This window comes from Microcaecilia unicolor, chromosome 11 (genome assembly GCF_901765095.1).
Source record: "Microcaecilia unicolor chromosome 11, aMicUni1.1, whole genome shotgun sequence".
In the NCBI taxonomy this organism is placed as follows: domain Eukaryota; kingdom Metazoa; phylum Chordata; class Amphibia; order Gymnophiona; family Siphonopidae; genus Microcaecilia; species Microcaecilia unicolor.
The window spans coordinates 40611690-40635037 of NC_044041.1; the positions used below are offsets into that span (position 1 = coordinate 40611690).

Here is a 23348-nt window from a genome sequence, read left to right on the forward strand (position 1 = left end):
GAATATGTGCAAGAACTTCCAATATGTGGGAACCCTTAAGGCCAGACAAGCAGACTTCTTCTCTAAAGACTCTTATCAATCCAGTGGACAGTCGCCCCAATGTAAAATTTCCCCTGGGATGTCGAGCAGTCTGTTGTGGTAGAGTCAAATGTGTGTTACCAAGATGTGCTACCAGCTTCATCTCTGGTTTAAAAGGACCCCAACTCATCACTGTTTTGTTTGGCTGGAGACCAGTAACCAGTTCAACAAACAGCAACTCTACTGTTCTTACAGGCTACATTCACTGAACAGCAAAATTTAAGATGAGTTGATCCATTGTGTGATGAGGTTTGCAATAACAAAATCCTGTTCCCAGCTATGCTGTTTCATTTGGTTTACTGAGGAATCATCATTTACATCCCCCTTCTGCTTTTACTTTTGGCTTTTAACTGCAAGCATCAGATGTAACTGAGTAAAAGTGGTGATGATATACTTAAGTAAAAGTAACAAATATCCTGTACTTCTTTTACAAGTAAAAGTAAGTAGTTACATTTACTTAGGGCTCCTTTTACTAAGCTGTGGTAAAAAGTGGCCTGCAGTAGTGTGTGTTTTTGGTTTGCGTCGGGCCATTTTTTTTTTTTTTTTAACTACGGCTGGGGAAAAAAAGGCTTTTTCAAAATGAGGGTAGTAAATGGCCATGTGCTAAAATTAAAAGTAGCATACGACTATTTACTGCCTGAGCCCTTACCGCCTCCCGTTGATCTAGCAGTAAGGGCTCATGTGCCACACGCATGGTACTCATGCGGTGTGCACCAATGTGGCCACACTGCTGATTACCACTAGGATTCCCCCCCCCCCCCCAGTAGAAAATAGAAAAAATATTTTCTACCTTGGGAAATGGCGTGCGCCAACTTTTAAATTACTGCTGGGTGGGCGTGCTAACTGGGCGGTATTGTTGATTTGGTGCATGTTACATGTGCAGTAACCCTACCGCCACTTTGTAAAAGAGCTCCTTCATTATTATACAACACTGCCTTTTAAGGCTTACAGTCTAAGGGGAAATGTAGTGACTTGCCCAACGAGCATTAGTGAGATTATTTAAACGTTGGCTTCCCCAGGTCACTTTTTTTTGGTCCCTTTTACTACCATAGTGCATTACAGTGTCTTATGGTATTTTGCCTGTTTGTGTCTGGTAACCCAACCCGCACATTGTCTACTTTAAAAATATTTTTAGGAGGGGGGCTTTTCATGGGTGGAGAGTGGGTGTTTCTGTTTTATCCAGCTAGTGCGTTAGGATTGGCATATGCTAATTGGATAACACAGGGAGCACTAAGAGCCAGATTCAGTAAATGGGGCTCAAATATAAGGCACCAAGGAAAATCGATGCTAAGTGTTCTTCTATAAAAGGTGCTCTGGTGTAAATCCTAGTGCATAGGTTGGGAGCATAAACCAGTATTCTGTAACACTGTGCATAAATATTTGGAATGCCCTTTCCATGGACACACGCTTTTTGGATTGCAGTTTGGGTGACATATAGAATCTTGGGGACAGGGGGTTGGAAGAGGTTAGTGCCTCCTAAATAGATGTTAAAGTGCTTCCTCGTTAATTTTTTTGCAACCATATTGAGTGACCCACAAACATTTGCAGACAGACACTATTGAAAACAATAGCAAACTTGTGAGGTTTATATTGTTTTAATAAACCACCTCGGTTTTGTGGTTTGTTTTTCTGTTAGGAGGCGATGGGGAGTCTTTGAGGGGTCTGTGAGCGGTAGAGGGATATATTCAAAATATTATTTGCCAGTGCTCCAGAGCTTGCTTGCTTATTTGCTATTCTGAATTGTGGGATTTCAGTGCTGTTCTATATGCCTTTATTTTTGCTTATGATGACAAAGATATTTCTATATAAAAAATAGCAAATGCTTATAATTTTTTACCTGGGGGGGGGGGGGTGCTCAGAAGTAGCAGACTTGTTTTTGAAGCTGCGGGAGTGCCCAGGGAGGTTTGATGTTATAAGGCAGAAGCTGGTCTCCACCCAAGGAGGTTTTAATTCTCCCCAATGCCACTACCATCATCTTGGTACACCCAAAACAATGCAATTGATAGAGCAACGAGCGCTGCCTATTAGCTTCAGCCCACATAATGGACATAACGTATCCTGTTGTCAAACATCTTTGGGAGTCCTACAACTCAGCCCTGAAGCTCAGGCAGAGCTGGGGCCTTTTTAAAGCTGCCCCCTACAAAAATTGAGCCCCCATGTCTCCAAAAATAAGTCTGCCGCTCCAGCGTGCCTGCATGTGGGGCGGGACCATGGCTCACGTGGCCCCACCTGCAAGCAGCAATGGGAGTCTCCTCACCCCCCAGGACCCCCACCCCAGAGGTAAAAAATAATAAATTAACTTCTGGTTACAGTTTTCTGTACATTCGTATGCTGATTGTTTGTTTAGGATACACCAATATGATGGCTGTGTGTGTGTGTGTGTGGGGGGGGGGGGGGGGCTTCAACTTTTTGAAGTCATGCTGTCTCAAGCCAGTGGGCGGAGCTTGCTGCCATATTGGTTTATCCAAAACAATAGGTTTCCCCTCTTTTTACAAGGCTGTGCTAGCAGCTGCCATGTAGTAATGCCGACACAGCCCATTCAAAGTGAATGAGCTATGTTGACATTACCATGCAGCTTTATAAAAGGGGGTGTTTGTGAGGTTTATGTTGTTTTGTTAAAGGTTTTGCATTCTCTCTGTTAGGAGGGAATGGGAGGTTGGGATGTTTGCGAAGGGGGAGAGGGTTAATGTTTTTGTCAGTGTTTTAGCGCTGCAAAAGGTAAACAAAGGATATTGCAGGATCCTTGGGATTCTGCCAGATCCTCTTAGTAAACCTTTAAAAATTAACTTTTTTGTTCCACAATCGTTGAGATGTGGACTTTTTATATATATTTGCCTTTTTTTAAATACCTTTAGATGCTTTTATAACGAGCCTTCTTTGTTAGTTGCTACAATCCTGTATTGTGGATTTCAGTGCTGCACTATATGCCTTTATTCATCTGAAAAATATAACAGCAGCAACCCATGGCCCAAGTGCCTCTGTCTATCCCAGGATTAGACCCCAATTGCCGGATGCAAACTGGGCAGGAAAGGCTCCTGCCTGGTTAAATCACTTGTGGTGCAGGCTGAATATTGACTGGCTATGTTCTGTACAAGCCAGCAAGTTTCTAAATATAACTGAGATAAAAATACAATGCACAATGACAACATGGATACAGCAGCTGATAGTTTGTTTTGAACATACCAAGATGGTGGCTGCTGAGGGAATGCGCTTCAGTTTTTTTACGTCATGCAGTCTCCTGTCGTTAAACCAAGGAAGTTAGATTGAGAGCAGGAGATGGCATGAGCCTATCTAGCCCATTATGGGGACTGAAGCCAGTAAAACACAGCTCGCAGTCACAAAAAAACAATGACAAACGCTACTGAAAACAATAGCAAAAGCTTATTAAAAAAATAGCGGGCTGCCAGGCTATGCATGGTCAATCTGTAAAAAGTCTAAAGCTGTTCCAGTTGGATAGACAGTGCCTTAAAAAGTATAGAATAAGAGATTTTTTTTTATTTGACAGCTTTTTTATTTATTTGAAAGCTTCCCAGGTCTAGATATAAATATCATGAAATACAATTGAATATCACTAAAACATCTTAAAAATTATTGTAGCTGGTACAAACAACAGTAATAATCAGTGTATTTTGTGCTAATTTTTGTACACTGTTCTATAGAATACAGTAATACATGGCCAAATCTCAGTGAGAATATCCTTTTGGGTTCATGTTAACTATTGTAATCTGCCTTTGGAAGCTTGGTGTTATAAAGATGGAATATATTGAAATTAAATGGAAGTAAAATTAAACTCTCCTTTCATTGGGGCACATTAAATTACATCTTCACCTCATCTCTTTTGTAGAAGTTTAAATTTTAGATACACAAATGGATTATTCTGTTTTGAGTATGTTTCATGGACAAGTGGTTTTATAAGTAAAAATAATAAAAATCAATATTTTGTTTAATCCAGATCTCTAATTTGTTTAAACATGACTAAACGGGCTATAAGCCCCTAATGAGTCCATTGGTTTTCTTATATTTTGTTCTTGTGATGACTTATACTATGCCAAAACTGAAAACATTTATCTCTTCTATCTGGTCTGGTCAATAATAAAAGGAGCTCATAATGAACACTATCCAACCTAAAAGGTTTTGTGGCTGTACATGAGGAATTGCGATATTGCATATACAAGTGTGTGTTTTTGTTCCTAGTTATGCAGCGAAAGGTTATATAATCCTTTCAAGAAAACCAGTTAATCATTTAACTTATTAGTAAAACATAGCCATGCACTTCTACAGCACAACACAGTTTATTCCAAATTGTTTGATCACCCTTAGGTTTTGCCTTTGAGTTTAACAAGCAATACCATGCGCATGTAAAGTCTGGATAAACAAATAAAAACAATCAAAGTTTAAAGCAAGTGCCCATAATATGTAATACTTGGTAGCAATAACGAAACAGTGATGGAATATTAATATAGCAGGCTGCCAACAAATGTATTTCCCACTGAACATAATTAACTTTGTATGCACTTGGTGGCTAATAGTGTGCTGCCGGCTACTGTATTTTGGTGGTGTATTGGTTGTCTTCATAATAAAATCACACTCATCTATAATAAACACACAGCCAGGAGACAAAGATATAAAAAAAAAAGCCTTTTGCAACCACACAGGCTTGCTGAAGAAATAAATATATACAACAGAACTGGACAATGTTGGCGTATTTAGACTGACTTTGGACAGAACTGCATGAAGGAAGTTCTTCCCTCATTATTCTAAACCTGTGTTTGAAATAGTTGTAATAAAAAAATTGTGCATTTTTACAATACACCACTGCATTCAACAAAACAAAAGAGAGGAAGTCGAAGTTCTCACTTGCCTTCTTTTTATTTTGATGTACCCACAAGAAAAAAAATGTTAAATGTTCCTAGGTTTAAACTCATTAAGGTAAAAAAAAAAAAGAAGCCCTTTGTACTTATAAATAGAAACACTGAATGTTGAGCTCCTGATTTTCATAACAAAATGATGTCTGTTTTGTTTTGTTACTAGGTGGGAAAAAAAAAATCTATGCACGAATACAACGCCTGCTAGGGAGTCCCTGTAACCAGTCCCTCAGGACACACTGATTACGATTTAGAAGTAGTACTCTAACCGATGAAACCGATACTTCCTCTGTGTACATATGCTGCACAAATCTGTATGTCTGAAAATATATGAGATAAAATAAAAATGGAATGTGGATGCAGCAGCTGATTTGTGTTCTTTGTTTTGGGTGTACGGGGATAACGACTGCGCGGGGAAGGCGGGACTAATGTAGCTTCAACATTTTGACGTCATGCCGACTCCTGTGCTCGCTCAGCCCTCCAATAGCGTTGGAGGAGGGGCGGAGTAATGACCGGCCGGAAATCGGAAGATCGCTTGGTGTGGTGGGGCCATGATGGAGGGCTCCTGGGAGAGTTTGTCGGTTGGGCTGCATGAAAATGTCCTGCAGACACTGCGGGAACTGTGCTTTACTCACATGACGCCAGTGCAGGTGAGCCTGGTGTTGCATGCTGGTGTACGTAGTCCTACTTCTGCTAGCACAGTTTTTACCCAAGCCCCACTCCAAACACCAAAATACAGACGAAACGAGCAACTTGTTAAGGAAGCGAGGACTGGCTCTAGGGACAGTCTTAGCAATTGCGGGGCCCTGTGCAGACCAGTTCAATTGGCCCCCACCCGCTCGCAACCATAAGCCATAATTTAGCAGAGTTTAAAAGGGAAACGGGACTTAATATACTGCCTTTCTGAGGTTTTTGCTGTGACTTGCCCAGAGTCACAAGGAGCTGCAGTGGGAATCGAACTCGGTTCCCCAGGATCAAAGTCCACTGCACTAACCACTAGAGCTTTTGGAACCAGGGATGTAGCCAGCCCTCGGCAGGAGGGGAGTCCAGAGCACAAAGTGTGGGGGGCATTTTAAGCCATCTCCTGTAGCAGCCATCCCTCCCCCACCACCTCCGACCCCCGCCGCCTGCCCAGACTCCCGCCTCCACCGCAAGATACCTTTGCTGGCGGGGGTTCCCAGAGCCAATTTGGGGGCCCAGGCCCCTGTGCCCCCCTATAGCTATGCCACTGGAACCCCACCTCACCCCATTGCTTAATGTGCATCTATATTTCATCAGAGAGCATCAATCAGCGACAGCAATTTTTATATCCAGTAAGCTGCAGTGCCCAGAGCCTCCTCTCTGCTGCATCCCATCTTTGCAGAAGCAGGAAGTGACATCAAAAGGGGGCAGGATGCGCAGCTGCTGGCGTCTCTGGGATCAGCAGCTTACGGGATATGAAAATCGCCACCGCTGCCTGATTCTCTCTACTGAAATGTGGACACATATTAAGGTACGGAGCAGGGAGGTGTTCCAAGACAGGAGGACAGACGTGCCAGAGATGCAGGTTCCCTAGGAGTGCAGGGCCCTGTGCGATAGCCCCGTCACCCCTGCCTAAGACCTGCCCTGACTTGCTCATGTGGCGCCTTCCTTTTTCCCATAGACTGGTCGCCTGAATATCGTGCTGTGCAAAGGGACGCTAGTGTTTCTGGGTATAAAACTCCAGAGACTTGGAGATTCCTAGTTGACAGCCAGGGAGATGGTTTGAGCCTTCAGCTCCGGCCTAGGGAAACTATTTCTGTTAAGAAAAATGGTTTGGGATTCTGTTTTTCTGAAAAAGAAAAAAAGTTTTTTAATCATTGGACTTCCCAAATCTGAGTTCAAGTGGAGTTACATTTAGATACAGTAGGTATTTCTCTGCTGAAGATGCCGTATAATCTGAGGGTCTCGTTTATTAATCTGCATTAATGCACATTAAAGAGTAAATTAGCATGTATTTATTTGCATATATTATTAATTAATTGTGTTTAACTTACATTATTTGCACAACTACCAAGTTATCCAGGTTCAGGAGGAAGAACTTTTTGTCAGTCCTGTTTTTGAACTTAAATCCTAAAGTGTGGTGCTTGTAGTCCCTGATTCTGCCCATTGAAATCAGTGCTGAGGTCTCATAATGCATCAGGATGAGGTTGTCAGAAATATGGATTTAGCCTACATTTTTGTCAGTAGTGGCTCAAAATGATTTACTTTCTGGTAATCTCCCTCCTGGAACTGAGGAACTTGTTAGTTTTGTATTTGACCATAATGTAGTGAAAATAGGCCCAATGTGAATTTAAAAATAATGAGCAGTGTTGCATGTTAATACAGCTTATGGTAAACGTCATAAGTAACTTTTTGTGAATAGTTAATTACACCTCTGAACTGGAGTTAATTTCTTGCCCCACAATACTGGCACACTAATGCAGGAATCGGTTCACCCAGAGGTTCTCTTAAAGGGTCATTAAGTTGTAAACTTTCTCCCCTGGGTAGAAGGAACTCCATGGTAGGCATGTGGGAAAGTGGCATGTGCCCCCCAGTTAGACAAAAGTGATGTCCAGAGTTAACCAGTTGGCGGCCACCCTCATCCTTGTCTCTTGGCTTTTAGAGAATACTGGTCAAGTAGGGCCATATAGTAAATTTCACCGCTGGGGCAGGTGCAGTTGAGGGCAAATGTGAGAGTTTTTCAACATTCTAATATCTAATGTTTTTCAGTCTGCAGCTATCCCTTTATTTATGAGCAATAAAGACATTGCAGCTGAAGCGGTGAGTTCTTTTATGAATGCATTAGTTTATTCCTTGTGTATTAACAGTCCATTAAATGATTAAGTGAACTGTCTTGTTATTAATGATTCTTTTTAGATAACTGGCAGTGGCAAAACATTAGCTTTTGTAATTCCCTTGTTGGAGATTCTTTTAAGGCGGGAAGAAAAATTAAAGAAAATGCAGGTAAGCTATTGAAACGGATACCTTAGTGGAATATATGACTATCCTACCTGGGGTCCAACAGACAGACTGGAAACTGTTTCTGTTAGAGTGAATTTAGAAGGTGATGGCAGATGATGACTGTATGCCCTTTCATCTCTCCTCCGTTTGCTTCTTTTCGCAACGATTCAGACATCTATTGATTTTTGGCTTTCTCTTTATCTCTTTGCAACTAAGGGTTCTCTGTATGCTTAGCCCAGGCCTTAAATCCTGTTGTTGCCCTTGCCTCCGCTACCTCTGTGGAAGGTTGTTCCATGCATGAAATTTGTTTTTCTAATTCACTCTTTGGAACCCGCTTTCAGTAGGAGCTCTATCTCGCCCCAACATTTAATGAAACTACACTGATTGCTGGTCTGAACAGTTTGATATTTATGTGCCTAAAGATGGCATTTCATTCCTGATATGTAGGTTGGAGCCATTATCATAACTCCCACAAGGGAACTTGCGATTCAGATCAATGAGGTCCTCTCACATTTCACAAAACATTTCCCCCAGTTAAGGTAAGTGCATGTCTGTGGCATCCACTGTTTATACACTTCCTTTCTGCTTGCATTATTTGAATGAAACTTATTTCTTGTTTTAGTCAGATACTTCTAATTGGTGGTAGTAATCCAGCAGAAGATGTAGAAAGGTTTAAGGAACATGGGTAAGTTTTGGGGCAAAATACATATGGAGTGAACATTTCTTTTTATGGCTAATAATAATATTCCCTGAATATAAGTGGAGCATTCAGGGAATAATAATCCCTTCAAATTTCCAGTTCTTGGTCTGTCTGAAACTGGAAAAAAGTAGCTTTAAAATTGAACAAATGTTTTTAACCTTCTTATTAGAATATTATCAGAAAAGATGAATGAAATCAGCACACCAGGTTCGTGAGATGCACTTTCTAATATTTTTTTTTGGAGGAGGGGGACCTGGAAGTTTTCTCTTGCAACTTTTGGACTTCTAGCTAAATCAAATCTGGACTGGAGTCCAGTACCAAAAGCCTTCAGTTACAACTAACTGGATATGCACCCCCCCATCTTATATTCTCTTATAACAAATCATCTGACCCAGTCATTGTACCAGTAATCCTCAGCAAGGTGTTATGCATCAGGACTCCTTCCAGAACCCTGCAATATTGGGCTCTAAATACAGTCACTAGATGTCACTATTGTGTGATGGCTGAGACTGAACCCCCTCCCCCTTGACACAGATGATTTTGGGGTTGTCGAGAGATGTGGGGCCTCATTTGCATAAGCCAATTAAGGGCTGAAAAGCAGAGTTCAGTGATTCCCAAACCTGATCCTGGAGGCACCCCAGCCAGTCAAGTTTTCAGGATTTCCACAACGAATAATCATGAGAGAGATTTGCATGCAAATCTCTAATGAATATTAATTGTGGATATCCTGAAACCCTGATTGGCTGAGGTGCCTTCAGGACCAGGTTTGGAAACCGCTGTCAGAGTTGATCAATGATAGGGGCTACCCCAGCCCCCAGATGTAAAAATGCTGTCTCTCTATGGAGATTAGGAGACTTGACCCAGGAATTTAACCCATGTCTCCTCATATAACATTGCTCAAAACTGCTATGAGGCCAGCCCATTGTATTTATTTTTAATTAAATGAAGTATAGAAATGGTAAACCAGTGGTTCTCAACCCAGTCCTTGAGACATACCTAGCAAGTCGGGTTTTCAGGATACTCACAGTGAATGTACATTAGATAGATTTGCCTATAATGGAGGTAATGCATTCAAATTTATCTTATGAATATTCATTGTGGAGAAACTGAAAACAAACACTGGGTGTGTCCCAAGGACTGGGTTGAGAACCCTTGTGTTAGACCTTCCTAGAATGTGATGGTTTTGTCTGTTCTAGAATGCTTTTATTCATGGTAAATTTGGGCAGTTTGAGAAAGAATCTAAAGTGAAAATGTTCTAATGAGTTTAACACATTTGTCCAACAGTGGAAACATCATTGTTGCCACACCAGGTCGCTTGGTGGACATGTTCAGAAGAAAAGCAGATGGATTGCATTTGGCGAGTTGTGTGAAAGCGTTGGATGTCCTGGTTCTGGATGAGGCAGATAGACTTCTGGACATGGGGTTTGAAGCCAGGTAAATAGTGAACAGAAATTATTTGGGACACATATAGAGGGAAGTGGTGGGTACAGGACTGAAGTCAGATAAATCAGCATCTTCCCTCAAGGCTGATATCAGGGAAATTTGTTTTCAGATACCTGAAGTGGTAGTACGAGGGAGAGGCATAGAACAGAGCAAATTGGATGGGTTAATGAGGTAATGTGGAAAGCACTGAAAGTCCTGTCTTATTATTTATGTTTATTGAAGTACTCAATATACCACAATTGCCAAAAAAGGGTGGTTTACAATAAAATTAAATAACTAAGACAAAGAATGAAACACCAGTTGAATGAGAAAAGATAAGATAAAAGCCAAAACAAGCAACTCTGTCATAGCAACTGTCACAAAATGCCTAGCCACCCGCCTGGGGTTACCTCGCGGCCACTTAGAGGGTCTATCCTCAGCAAAGATCAGGTCCACCTTCTCCTGCTGTTCATGCTCTACACTAGCACCTTCCTCCCACCGACTGGGTCCCAACCACCTTTGGGCAAGTCTCTCGCTTTCAAATTATCCCCAATGATTTCTAGGTTACTGGAGGCCACACTCCTAGTAGTCCCACAGTTCCCAGAAAGCACTCACAGACCCAACACACAAACCACCAGGATTCTCTGTCCAGACAAAGAGGCAATAAACGAAATTGTTTATTGTCGTTAAAAATTGAATAGTGTACAAAAGAATGTTAATTTAGTAAACAATAAAGGTAACTGAAATACGGATCACTTATAACACTAACTAAATATTTGTTTACTTTCTAAAAAGTACCTGGGAAGATTAGGACATATAATTCACCGAGCCTAAGCAAAGACATCTGTCTCTCTTTTCTCCCTGGCTAAGACTGGACAAAAGCCAGTACACTTCAAATAAAAATAAGCTCCTAGTCCAATCAGAGCCCAGAACAAGAAAAATTCAAACATGTGCTGCTTTTTGCTTCCTGTTTGTGTGTTAAAACTAAAGAAAAAAACATTACGTTTTCTGTAACAGTTTTACAGCAAAGAAGCACCACCTGCTAGCCAAATAGGAGAAATACATTTCAAGATGTAATGCAAATATCCAATATGTTTTACAGACTTAAAACACACTGTTTCTTCACAGCAACATAATTATGAATTGCAGAAGCCAACTCAGTCTGTAGCTAATGTACCTCTAATGAGCCACTAAATTCTGAGTGAAACAAATGGGTCTTCAATAAAGCTTTAAATTTAACAAAGGACAACTCAGAATGAACCTCAAATGGCAGGTCATACATAGTAACATAGTAGATGATGGCAGATAAAGATCTAGACGGTCCATCCAGTCTGCCCAACAAGATAAACTCATTACTTAAGGTATGATGTGATACTTCGTATGTATACCTGATCTTGATTTGTCTTTGCCATTTTCAGGGCATAGACTGTAGAAGTCTGCCTGGCGCGGTCCTTGTTCTAAAACCAGAAGTTGTCATTAAAGCCCCTGAAAAGCTCCACTCCAACCCATCCAAATCTATTCCGCCACAATCAGGACACAGAGCATAGGAGTCTGCCCATCACTGGCTTTGCTTCCCAATTACCGGTGTTACCACCTAATCTCCGCTATGCTTCTTTGCATCCATTCCTTCTAAACAGGATTCCTTTGTTTATCCCACGCATTTTTGAATTCCATTACTGTTTTCATCTCCACCACCTCCCATGGGGAGGGCATTTCAGGTATCTACCACCTCCACTCTGTGAAAAAATACTTCCTGGCATTATTCCTGCGTTGCGCCCCCCCCCCCCCCCCCCCTTCAACCTCAGTTCATGTCCTCTAGTTCTACCATCTTCCCATCTCTGGAAAAGGTTTGTTTGCAGATAAAAGGTTTGTTTCATAATGAGCCTGTTTGGGTGATGGTAAAACAAGATGATTAGAATCAAGAGAACGTAGAACCCTTGCGGGGGTGTAAGGAATAATAACCGTGAACAAGTACAAGGGGACACCAAGATGTAGAGCTTTATAGACTAAACACAAAATTTTAAAGTGGGTACAAAATTCTACTGGTAACCATTAGAGATGCATCAGGAGGACAGGTACAAATCAAGGTAGGGTATACACAAAAAGTAGCACATATGAGTTTATCTTGTTGGGCAGACTGGATGGACCATGCAGGTCTTTTTCTGCCGTCATCTACTATGTTACTATGTAGGAGGGGTGAAACATGATCATACTTCTTTGCCTTACAATGAAAATGTGCACAGGTATTTTGTAATGTTTCAAGTCGACTTAATTGGGACCATGGGGATATGTACATAGATAGAATTACAGTAATTAGTTTGGGAAATGACAAAGGCATAAATAAGAGTATGGAGGGACTGAAAATCTAAATGGTTACGAATGGAGCGTAAACGACGTAATGAAAGGAAACAACATTTGAGGACCTGAGAGATTTGATCAACGAAAGATAAACGCGAGTCCAAGATCACCCCAAGGTATCGTAAAAAAGGAACAGTGGGAATAGGGACAGCTAAGAGAACAGGAATCGCGCTAAACAATACAGGGCAATTTTATAAGCTGGCTCCTTAGGCATGTCAGAGGCACCATTAATTGACAATTAGGTGCCTATTTGAACTATGCGCTGTTTGTAAAGCAGCATCTAAGTACTGTAGTGCCTGACTTCAAGGACTCAGCATGGGTGTGCTGTGGGCATATTTCCCAGTCATGTAATTAGTTTATAGGATATTATAAATTATGAGTGTTTAGTTTTAGTAAATGGGGACTTACCCATTTATCTATCTTTACAAGATATTCTAAATTAATGGTAGGCTGTCCATTGAGTAACTATAAAATAGGATCTGTAAGGATACGTGGAAGGGCATAATCGAAAAGGATGCCCAAGTTTTGTTGACGTCCTCGCAAAATGTCCCGATGGAGGGACGGAGAAACCTGTATTATCGAAACAAGATGGATGTCCAGATCTTGAAATTTAGGTCATCCTCAGAGATGGTCATCCCTAGACTTGGTCGTTTCTGATTTTCGGCGATAATGCAAACCAGACCAAATGCAAGCCCTTTGGTCGTGGGAGGAGCCAGCATTTGTAGTGCACTGGTCCCCCTGACATGCCAGGACACCAATCGGGCACCCTAGGGGGCACTGCAGTGGATTTCATAAAATGCTCCCAGGAACATAGCTCCCTTACCTTGTGTGCTGAGCCCCCAGCCCCCCCCCTAAAACCCACTACCCACAACTGTACACCACTACCATAGCCCTTATAGGTGACGGGGGGCAACTAGATGTAGGTACAGTGGGTTTCTGGTGGGTTTTGGAGGGCTCACTGTTTCCTCCACAAACATAGCAGGTAGGGAGGGGGATGGGCCTGGGTCCGCCTGCCTGAAGTGCACTGCACCCACTAAAACTGCTCCAGGGACCTGCATACTTTTGTGATGGACCTGATTATGACATCTGAGGCTGGCAATCAGTATTTTACAGATGTTTTTTGAGGGTGGTAGGGGGTTAGTGACCACTGGGGTAGTAAAAGGGAGGTCATCCCCGATTCTCTCCGGTGGCCAGCTGGTCATTTCAGCCACCTTTTTGTGGTTTGGTTGTAAGAAAAACAGGACCAGGTAAAGTCATCCAAGTGCTCGTCAGGGATGGCCTTTTTTTTTTTCCATTATGGGTCGAGGACGTCCATGTGTTAGGCACGCCCAAGTCCCACCTTCGCTACGCCTCCGATACGCCCCCTTGAAATTTGGCCATCTGTGCGATGGAAAGCAGTTGGGGACGTCCAAAATCGGCTTTCAATTATACCGATAAGGACGCCCATCTTCCGATTTGTGTCGAAAGATGGGCATCCTTCTCTTCGAAAATGAGCCTGATCATTATCATAGCTATAAATTTTGACTCTAGTACTGGTCAGTTTGTTTCCTAATGTTCTGTTTAAAATATTGAACAGTATGGGAGTCGAAGGGGATTCCTGTGGAACCCTTCATTTGGCTACCCAGGATACTGTTATCTGCCCTGCTAATGTGACTTTGAGACTCTGGTAGTAAAAGAGCTCTCAAACTATCTTAAAAAACATTTCCAGTAATACCAATATCACTTAATTCTTGCAAAAGTAGATTATGGTCTACCATCTGTTTTGGAATAGATTTTGCTTGCATTAAAAAAACAGTAAATGCATGCTTTAGTAATATGGATTATGGAAGAGATTATATAATTTAATAATTAGGTTCTTGCCTGTAGTAGCATAGTAGTCCCGAGATTGAAGAGAGAATCCACACCATAACATGGCACAATAAAAAGAGCAAAAATATTTTCCCAATTTAATTGTATTATTTTAAAGGATGGATAGGTATGTTGGTTGTAACCTGCTTAGCGTTTTAGATAATGTGAGATATATATCTTTTAAAAGTTGGGGAAGATATTATAATTTTGATTTGCTGAAAATTTTCAAGGGCGATTCTATAAATTGGCACTAATTGCATGTGTATGTTATAAAATAATACTACTAATGTGTTTAGTGCTATTAACTGGCAATTACAAGCAAAAGTGCTAGGCACTATTGTTTAACGTATTACCAACATCACTTAGCACATAAGTGCAAGGGAGGTGTAAATATGGGCGGGTCACTGGAATATGCTAGTAAGTTATAGATTGCTTTAAGTTATACACTCTTCAGGGCACAGTTAGGTGCCAACAGTTATGACTGCCATTGTCTTGGCATAACTGCTTGACCTTTACTTTAGGTGTGCCAATTTCAGCTTACACTGACATACTATAGTGGAATCTTGGTACCAAGCTGTTATAGAATTGACACGAAGCGTATGGCATTGGGGCACCTAAATCTTGTCACCAATTTATAGACTTGCCACCGTAGTCCATTTTTTTTTTTTAAACACATTTTCATGATTCTCAGACTTCTGTGGCTGGCGTCATGATTGTTGCAGTTGTCTGGGTCTTACCACATTTGAGTAAGTGGAACTGACGTTTTAGCCATCATGCTGTGGCTTTCTTCAGGGTATGCTGTGAGGTCTGCAGTCTATATATAGTGGGTCCTCAAACCTGATTGGCTGGAGTTCAAGGTAATTTAGTTAGGAAATTGAGGTGGGACAATCTGTTCGCCACAAATTTGAATTTTGGCGGGAATGAGGTTGGAAATTAATTGGGACAGTTTTGACTCTGGAGGAGGAAGGAATTTCTGTAGGTCGTATTCTAAAACTTTGGGAGGGGGGAAGAAGATGCTTGCCCTTGGCCCCAGTCCTTTCTTTGCTAAATTTATTTTGGATGAGTGGTCACCATGCTTTGTTTAGGATGAGCCCTTTGTCTCAATTGAAGTTATTAGGGTGTTTTGCTATCTTGCCTCTTTGATTCTTCTCAGCCACCAACTATCTTCTTTCTCCAAGGCCTGGCAACAATCCAAGACCACTGTAACAATCACATTTTCATGGGTTTTTCAGATACTGATATATTTGTGCCTTATTTCTAGCAGGTATATTTTATCCTGAATGAAAATATATGGATGAATACATTTATTTTTAGTTTAAATACCATCCTGGAGTTCCTACCCAAGCAGAGGCGAACAGGCTTATTCTCAGCTACTCAAACCCAGGAAGTTGAGAACCTGGTAAGAGCAGGTCTACGGAATCCAGTACGCATTACAGTGAAGGAGAAAGGGGTGGCCGCAAGTAGCTGTCAGAAGACACCCACTCGCCTTCAGAACTACTACATGGTAAGACTTTTGTCCGCTAGATCATTGGATATTAGTGATCCTTGTCAGTTCTGAAAAATATTTAGTTAATCTATGTGTGACTACTGTAGGATTTTCAAGACAAAAATGCTGTGTTCACTGGATAAAAGTCACATTTTTTGTTCTGGGAAATGGGCAAATTGTGTTTGGAACCAGTTTTGCTTTCCTGTAAACTAACACAATTCTGTAGCGATCACTGTTGGTTTCTGGGTTTTGCATTTTGGTGGTGGAAATGGAATAATTAATAGGGGTGTGTATTAATTTGAAACAACATGGGAAATGTAATATTTCCCATATCCTTTCTTGTAATTTTTAACCTGAAATTAAGGGAGAAAACCACAAAAGTTTCATGTTTTTTTCCTATGTTTTCAATAGTATACCCTATTGCTCAGTAGAGTTCCCTATTTGAACAATAGGGCACATTACTGACATCATTGCCCCGAGAAGCAAAGAAAAAACACAGAATAAAACAAATAATCTTGTAAATGACATGGGAAGCTAAACAAAACAAAAAATTTCTTAGCATCCTTCCAGACCAGTCCAGGTGTGTGGGTTTATGTTGATTTGAGCAAAGTAATTCTAAGAGCAAGTAGGTCATGAATCAGGTGGTCCGGTTTCTGGAGGATTGGGACAGGTGGTCAGTGTAGCCAAGAGCAAGCTGTGTCCTCAGAACATAGAATATTTGGGGATATGATTCGACATTTGGAAGGGGCGAGTTTTGCTGACTGAACAGAGCGAAGACGTTAAGTTCCTTGTTGGCCTTCCAGACTGGTCTAGCTCCTGGCACATGGGTTATTCTCACCTATCAGCAGATGGAGACTGAAAACACAATTTCTAAGACCTGTATAATAATCTTGTGCCACTCCTCAGCCAGTCTGCATGTTCTCTGTGTCCAGCAGATGGTAATCGAGCAGCCAGTCCGGTAGGCCTGAAGAGGAGAATTTCCTTTGGGCAGATTCTTGGGGGAAGCACTTGCCTAGATTTTAGTTCAACAAAAATCAAAACAGTTTTCAGTGTGTTTGTTTTGTTGGGATACTTCCCAGCCTGCTGTCTTCGTGGGGAAATCTGTTTGAGGGGCAGTGGTCCTTTGGGACCCCTGGGGTGAAAACCCAGGTTGCTGTGTCCCTCCATCAAGACCCTCGACTGCTGGGAGGACTTTGGTGCCTCGGTCCCAATTCTGTTGGGTGCCTTGAGAACCTTCCTGTGCGCTCCTGAGAAGCATAATGACAACCCCCCCAACCCCCCCCCCCAAAACACTCCGGGAGCCGGTGAGGAGAATGCGCTCTTTGTATGTGTGTTTTGGGAGGGGGGGGGGGAGATTCGAGTTCCTTCTCTGTGCGGTGGAAGTCCTCTGTAGGCAGTGGAAGTGCTTAGTTCGGGGGTCATTGAGGCTTTGGGACTAACTGCACAGGGATGCACAATGTCCTCCCGTTTGCTCCAGTACAAGATGTGCAGCATGGAAACTCTCTGCGCGTTGTAAATTGTGTGGGGAGTCCCAAGTCCCTGGTTGCACAGGAATCACCAGTATTCCCACAAGTGTTGGTGTAGAGGCAGTTTCAGTTTCCTTTTTAACGGAAACTGACTCCTTAACAGGCATGTTGCATGCTGGTGCTGTGGCAGGTGCTTCACGCGCCTCGGTTGGCCTACCTCTTTTTGAGTCAGAGAAAACCTCCTTTCCGGGAGTTTTGGCAGTTTTCACATAGACAGCGTCTGGTAGGATTGAACAAACGCTCTGTGGTGGCTGGCAATGTACTCAGACTGTCTGAATATTCCTGTTCATATATTGTGAAGACACACTTTGACCCCTGAGGCGCTTGTGCGCCGAAACACAGCCCGTGTTGGGTTGTTCATAATCTTAAGTGCACATGAAGTAATAGAATGTGAAGGAGCGTCAGTGGGAGAAGCAGAATTTGAATCCTGGCTCCCTAGCCCTTGGACTGTTGCTCTAACTGCTGGGCCACTCCTCCACTTTCTCACATACTTTGTGTAATGTTTGTCTCTGTTTTATGTTATTGTTGTAAGGAACCATAGAAAGCCTGACAGAAATAAATACATTTTCAAATGTGTGACTTTTTAAAATTTGTTGTGCTTTTTACTTTACATAGACATGCAAAGCAGATGAAAAATTTAACTACCTTGTGGCCTTCCTCCGCCAGCGCAAGCAGGAAAAACATCTCATCTTCTTCAGGTGAGCCCCCAGAAAAAAACCTCTTAATGGCTGTGTCTGGCACTAGTGAAGGACTGCAGGGAGACAAGTTTAGACGCAGAGGAAAGGGAATAAGGTCCCCTTAATCAGAAAGAGAGGCTGAGGGTGGTATGTTGGTTTATTAACCATTTGTTATGTGCAGGATATCAAGCAACAGAAAAGGGAGTGAAAAAAGGAGAAGGAGATCGTTAATGTGCGGATAATATGGTAACATGGAAGGGTTTAATACCTTTTGTGTACACTGTAGGGGCTGAAAGAAGTCTAGTCAAGTTACACATATAACAACCTTGAAGCTAACCCCCTGGTTTTATTGTTAATGAATGTGTACTTCCACACAAACCCATTATACTAATTATTTTTGCTCTTTCCTACAGTACATGTGCTTGTGTGGAATTTTATGGGAAAGCCTTAGAGAGCTTCATAAAAAATGTGAAAATCATGTGCATTCATGGAAAAATGAAACACAAACGGAGCAAGATTTTTACTGAATTTCGGCAGTTGCCAAGGTGAGCATTTTGGGGATAGTGCAATTGAGAAGATCAGGTGAATCGAAGAGATTAAAACGGGAAATGTTGCTTCTCTGTGATTGGCTGCCAACCCATGCCAGTTGTCCAAACACTGTGGCATCACTTTAAAAATAATAGCAGCGGGAAATGGCTGAAAAGTTCCAGTTGAAGGGCCTGTGGATATAGCATGTAGCATGGTATTTTTTAAAACTATTTCTCTGTGACGCATCACCCTGGCATGACCTGTTCTTTTTGTTCCAGTGGAATTTTAGTGTGCACTGATGTGATGGCACGTGGCATAGACATTCCAGAGGTAAACTGGGTTTTGCAGTACGACCCTCCGAGCAGTGCCAGGTATGATACTTTTTATGCTTGATGTTTTAGATGTGTAGCAGGTGAATTTCTCGTAACTAAACTTTTTGTTGATGATTGTATCTTACCTTGAATGTAATTTTTTTTTTTTTTTAGGAAAGGAGCTAAAAGTATTTTAAAATAAATAAAACATTGTTTTGTAGACAGAAGGTCCAACTGTTTACTGATGTGCCTTGTGTGGTAGAAAGGCCTTTCTCCAGTTGAAGGCTGATGTTTTGTCCATTGGGGCAACTTTCTTTTGGAAATTCCCCTGTAAATGCCTTCTCAACATTCAAGGGAATAAATTATATATTTTTTAAATCCTGCCCAATTAGACAAGTTCTTGATTGAAAAGAAGGGTATGATTGTTAAATAGAATTTTGCCTATTTGGTTTGCTTTTGGGGGGATATATTAGGGAGGTGAGTTGTGGTAGATATATACTAAATTGTGGTAAAATTTGCAGTTACTGTGGCTTAACGTGGGGCTTTAGCCCACAGTAGCTGCAAGTCTTAATATGACAAATGTTGGAGGCATTCCCACTATTATGTTTTGAAGGTCTTCATTAACATTCAGATTAAAGATTTGGTACCTGCTCCTGCCTAACATGGAAGCACCTAACACCTTGTATTTAGGAAAGTTCTCTTGCATTATTTATTTATTTGTTTGTTACATTTGTATCCCACATTTCCCCACCTATTTGTAGGCTCAATGTGGCTTACATAGTACCGGAGAGGCGTTTGCAGACTCCGGTGTGAACAAATACAAAGTGATGTTGTGGTGAGATAAAGTTCATGTGGCACAGCCACATTAGGGAATTGTAGAACTGAAGAGTTGTGTTATGTCCAGATTTAGATAAGCTGGATTTCCTGGTCAACAAATTTAGAAACATTGATAGATACATCCATGAAGATGACAGAAGTAACTGAGCTATTTTGATAGGCATGTAACCCCCCCACCCCCCCCCCCCCAACAGCCATTAAATGAGAGAAGATATGTCCTCAGACTTTAGTGTCCTCTAAGTTTTTATTGTTTGTTGCCATGCTATAGACAATGTCTTGAGAAATTTTCCTTCGTAGGTTGCTCTTTCACAACTATAAATAAATCCTTTGTCACAGTTCCTTTGTTCATCGATGTGGAAGGACAGCCAGAATCGGCCATCACGGCAGTGCTCTTGTGTTCTTACTTCCAATGGAAGAGTCCTACATCAATTTCCTCTCCATAAACCAAAAAGTAAGCTGGGTGTTCTTTTAGAATAAAATGCACATAACAGATGACGGTGACTGAAAAGAATGCTCTTGACTGATGAACAAGATACCTACTGAAAGATTTTCATTAAATAATCAAAAACAAAGAGTAATCCACAGAAGATGAAACTTATTCTCTTGTATTGTACAGTAACAAATTACTAGCATAAGAAAAGGGAAGGAAGAGCCTCAAAGTAGCTCAAAACACACAGTTTTAAAGAGCTAAAGCGGTCAAAAAACAGACAATCTTAGGCAAAAACCTTCCCGTAGAAAAAGTAGCTACATTCAAAGTGCAAAAATTAATAACTTATCTTGGAGCCAATGTGTAGTTCTCAAAACGTGTCTGGTGGAAGTCTAAACAAGCTTAAAATGCACATAACAGATGATGGTGACTGAGAAGAATGTTCTTGACTGATGAACAAGATACCTCCTTGAAAGTTTTTCATTGAATAAGCAAAAACAAAAAGTAATCCACCAGACACATTTTGAGAGCTACACGTTGGTTCCAAGATAAGTTATTAGTTTTTGCACTTTGAATGGAGCTACTTTTTCTACGGGAAGGTTTTTGTCTAAGGTCTGTTTTTTGACCACTTTAGCTCTTTAAAACTGTGTGTTTTGAGCTACTTTGAGGCTTTTCCTTCCCTTTTCTTTTGTTAGTAATTTGTTACTGTACAATATAAGAGCATAAGTTTTATCTTCTGTGGATTACATTTTGTTTTTGCTATACTGCATGTGTAATACCACACCCATTCTGTATTATTGTAGTTGATTTCATTAAATAAGGCCAAATGTAACACACTTTCTTCCTATAGAATTATAGTGTTTGAAAGTATAAGGGGATGCTCAGTTTTTAATATTTTGGGTGGTATGAGTGGTCACTGATCTTGTACCTTTCATATAACAAGCGTGGTTTGTTCTTATTATAGTGTCCCATGCAGGAAATGAAACCGCTGAAAATCTCAATAGATCTTCTTCCGAAGCTGAAATCTTTGGCTTTAGCTGATAGAGCTATGTTTGAGAAAGGAATGAAAGCGTTTGTGTCTTACGTACAGGCTTACGCAAAACACGAATGCAGTCTTATCTTCAGAGTCAAAGGTAACATTCTCTGCATTCATAACCCTCCAGAAGACAAAATATTAACCAACTTCAATATTTTTCTAATTGTTTTTATTATTAGCTATTGACTGTGTGGTATTTTTGCTTTGTCTGATCAGCTTTTTAATTTTTTCTCTAGAAAAACCAAATGTCCTAAAATGTAATTATCACTGTCTCTCATACTTATTTTTGATTAGTATATTTTGAAAATTAGAACTTTCAAAATAACACATAAAGGTACCTTTGGATAAGGTAAGGAACAAAAATAAGGAATAACATAATATAATAAAAATGAAATATTATCCATATATCAGGCCTATTTTATGAGCAAAACTGTTTTTCTTATATAAAAGAAATCAAAGGGGGGAGGGGAGCCTTTGACATTATGCCTGTATGAATTAAGACCCAGTTGTTGCCTTCTGTAAGCTGATCATACCTTTCTGTCAATCAAGAACATTTCTAGTTGTGGAGGATCATGGAAATAAAAATTTAGAATCTTGAAAGTTAAGCAGCCCATCCATGGGAACTTCAAGAAATTCATAGTTCTCAGTGCAAGTACCCTTCCCTTTAGCTGAAGAAATAATTTCCTATGCAGTTGTGTGGTGTTGGTCATACCTGGAAATAGCAATTTCCAACCACAATACAATAAATCTTTTTACTTAAAATTTGTTTTAAATCTATTATTTTATCATGGTTAGAGAGAAGGGTAGCCCACATAGTGATGATACCTTTGTAAGGTTTTCAGAAGCCCCAAAAGGCCACATCAGAGGCTCTCTTCTCATTCTCCCTGGCAGCATTTGAGGAAAGATAATAGCAGTGCCTGTTTTTTATTTAACTGTTACCTTGTCTTCCCTCTTCCCCTTCCTACCTTAATTTTCTCATTATCCCTTACACCCCCTTCTACTATTGTCTCCTCCCTTTCCTCACCTACAGTCCTTCACTGCAAAATTACCTGTGACTCTGCCTTTAGATACATCGGCCCCAAACTCTGGAATGACCTTCTCCTCTGGATTAGGAATCAACCCACCCTCACAGCCTTTAAAAAAAGAACTCAAAACTCACTTGTTTCTAGAGTCCTATTTTGCTCTAAATCCCTGCTCCCTATCTTATCCTGCTCTAATTTTGCTTTTATTGTGTTAACGGCTTTGATGCGTATGGCGGGCCTATAGTGGTATATCAAATCTAATAATAAAATGTTTATTTTATTGAAACTTGATATACTGATACTTGTAATAATACATCAAAGTGGTTTACAATAATTAAAAACTGTTTCTAATTTTTCTGGCACATAAAATACATTGGGCCAGACAGCTGTGGGGAGGGCAGAAGGCTGTTGCTTAAGGAGCAGCATCTGCTGAGACTTTGATCTCATAGACTTGCCCTTTAGTCCTTGGCTGGTGATAGAGTTATGTTGCATGGGTAAGCCATCTAGGAGAAAGGCAAAAAATTATAAAAAAATTAGATTAGAAATTTTTGCCAGAATATAAAGTGTAAATCTTTTATTTGGAACCTGATTATATTAAGTTTTCACCCTCCCCACCAGACACAGAATAAGAGAACACCCTTAAAGAATCAGTGCCTTTAGACTATTGCTGCCATTGAATTACCTAAAACCACTCTGACTCTTTAATTTCCTAGGTATTCTATTGGTAAATGTTTTTCCTTGAACATACGAGTACTTTAACATTCAGTATTAGCTACATTTTTCTCTAGATTCATATTCAGCAGTAATGTAATGTTTAAGAAATTTTAACGAACAATTTCATTTTAAGATCTTGACTTTGCCAGTCTGGCACAAGGATTTGGATTGCTGAAGATGCCAAAAATGCCAGAACTGAGAGGGAAGAATTTTTCTGACTTTACTCCCACCATCATTGACACAGACTCCATTGCATACAAAGATAAAAACAGAGAAAAACAGAGGCAGAAGCTGTTAGAAGAGCACAAGAAGCAACAGCGAGAGTGCAGAGGGCAAAAGAAATTCTGCAAGAACAAAGCTTGGTCAAAACAGAAAGCCAAAAAAGAAAAGAAGAAGAAGAAGGTTGCTGAGAAAAGGAAGCGAGATGAGGTACAGTATTTAAAAAGTTTATAGAACTGCAAGCTGAAGCTGCCAAGGGGAGCAAATCTTTAGTGGGATATTTTCAGCTCACAGGGCTGGTCCAACCAGGCAAGACTAGGCGATCACCTAGGG

At 40.8% G+C, this 23348-nt stretch overlaps 1 protein-coding gene across 2 annotated transcripts in view; it reads left to right on the forward strand.

Annotated features, from left to right (window-relative positions):
* Positions 1–5466: 5466 nt before the first annotated feature.
* Positions 5467–23348, forward strand: part of DDX55 (DEAD-box helicase 55) — a 28228-nt gene continuing 10346 nt past the window's right edge. Inside the window, exons 1-13 of one of the 2 annotated variants that reach the window (XM_030219862.1) lie at positions 5467–5593; positions 7674–7724; positions 7821–7907; positions 8352–8443; positions 8527–8589; positions 9889–10038; positions 15547–15736; positions 17860–17942; positions 18335–18466; positions 18728–18820; positions 19934–20048; positions 20989–21157; positions 22930–23225. In XM_030219862.1, coding sequence (XP_030075722.1) covers positions 5495–5593; positions 7674–7724; positions 7821–7907; positions 8352–8443; positions 8527–8589; positions 9889–10038; positions 15547–15736; positions 17860–17942; positions 18335–18466; positions 18728–18820; positions 19934–20048; positions 20989–21157; positions 22930–23225 — 1620 coding nt within the window. In that variant the 5' untranslated portion in view covers positions 5467–5494. The remainder of the gene's footprint in view (positions 5594–7673; positions 7725–7820; positions 7908–8351; positions 8444–8526; positions 8590–9888; positions 10039–15546; positions 15737–17859; positions 17943–18334; positions 18467–18727; positions 18821–19933; positions 20049–20988; positions 21158–22929; positions 23226–23348) is intronic. The other variant, XM_030219863.1, reaches the window with a different exon arrangement.